The sequence below is a fragment of the Phytophthora parasitica genome, assembly GCF_000247585.1.
Source record: "Phytophthora parasitica INRA-310 unplaced genomic scaffold supercont2.156, whole genome shotgun sequence".
In the NCBI taxonomy this organism is placed as follows: Eukaryota; Oomycota; class Peronosporomycetes; order Peronosporales; family Peronosporaceae; genus Phytophthora; species Phytophthora nicotianae.
In genome coordinates, this window is record NW_008649142.1 from 5751 (window position 1) to 7064 (window position 1314).

The 1314-nt window shown below is 42.3% G+C and overlaps 1 protein-coding gene across 1 annotated transcript; it reads right to left on the minus strand.

Moving 5' to 3' along the window:
• Nucleotides 1-968: 968 nt before the first annotated feature.
• Nucleotides 969-1133, minus strand: PPTG_24679 (hypothetical protein; the record flags this gene model as incomplete). The annotated part of the gene is made up of 1 exon (XM_008918202.1): nucleotides 969-1133. One exon carries the CDS (start codon nucleotides 1131-1133, stop codon nucleotides 969-971), a length of 165 nt encoding a protein of 54 aa, XP_008916450.1.
• Nucleotides 1134-1314: the final 181 nt, after the last annotated feature.

A 1314-nucleotide genomic window follows, 5' to 3' on the forward strand; every position in this document is an offset into this window, starting at 1 on the left:
CCTAAAGCTCGAATCACGTCCAAAGCAGTCAAAAGAATAGGCTTCATCAGTTCAACACTCGGATCGGACGTGGCAGCAATAATGCTCTTGTGCAGTTATGACTGTTTCCATAGTTAAGCACCCCAGAATACATAGAAATATTTGCCTTCAAATGTATTCCATTTTACGATTGAGGGGGCGAAAGGGTATCTTGGTGACTGGTCAACGGGAACCGCTGATTTATAGCTGTTGATGAAGTATTCCATTTCTAGGGATTACTACCGAGGGGATCGTCTGTATTTGAATTAAATGGCAGAAATCCTTTGACAATGTCAGCGATGCTAAATTCATTAAAGACTTCTACACTCTCAGTCATTTCAGCCATCAGCTTAGGGTATTTGAACCATCCAATCAATTCCAGACTAAACCACCTAAACTTGGGTTGTTCTTCATTACACTGAATTCCTTCTCTCTCTCTCTCTCTCTCTCTCTCTCTCGGATATATCGAATTTGGAGAGTTCTCAACGATAAGGTTTAGCGTGGAAGATTAGGTGTCGTCTTGGTTTTGGATTCCATAATGACCACATAGCTGAAGACGCATTAACAATTACAGTAAATCCTGTCCTAAATGTCCCTCTCATCGATGATATCCTGCTATATATGATACGTACCGGGTCCCCAGTCAAAAGTTAATAAAGGAATGATAATGCTGCCAAACGCTATGCTTGATACAATATTTTCAGAGTTTGATACTAAAACAAATATATTATAGGTGTTAAAAAAGCATCTCATCATTCAAAAAAAATGTAGTAAAAGTCTTAGTCATCGATGTATCCTTTTCCAATTTTAGTTGCTCACGAATCCTGCTTTGGAGAAAACGAAGGTCTTTCATTAGCTTGTCCTCCATGTCTGGATGGTCAGCAGGCATGAAGATAACACTGTGAACTGCGTTTCTTATCTGTTGAGTGTTTTATCTCGTAGGCAGGCTGCTATGTATTATCTTCGATGCCTTTATCGGGCTCGTGGGACTCACCAGACGACGTCCAAACGAACAAAACGTCCGATGACACGTCCAATAAGCCCCCCGGCGAGATTGTCTCCATTTCTATTTGCTGCTCGCTCGGGTTGCAAACGAATTCCTCGATGTCCATCATATCACGAACTCTCAATCGCTGTTCAGTGACCTTGATCGTCGTACTTCTCGGTTATCGTCCCGGACGTTGAGGTAGTGACCGCTTTCCCTGAGGATTGCAGAGATGGTTCCTTACATAGTTTAACCAGAGCAAGTTCACGTTCTGCCCCTTTCAGATACCTGCAGCCCGAAAAACCTCGTTT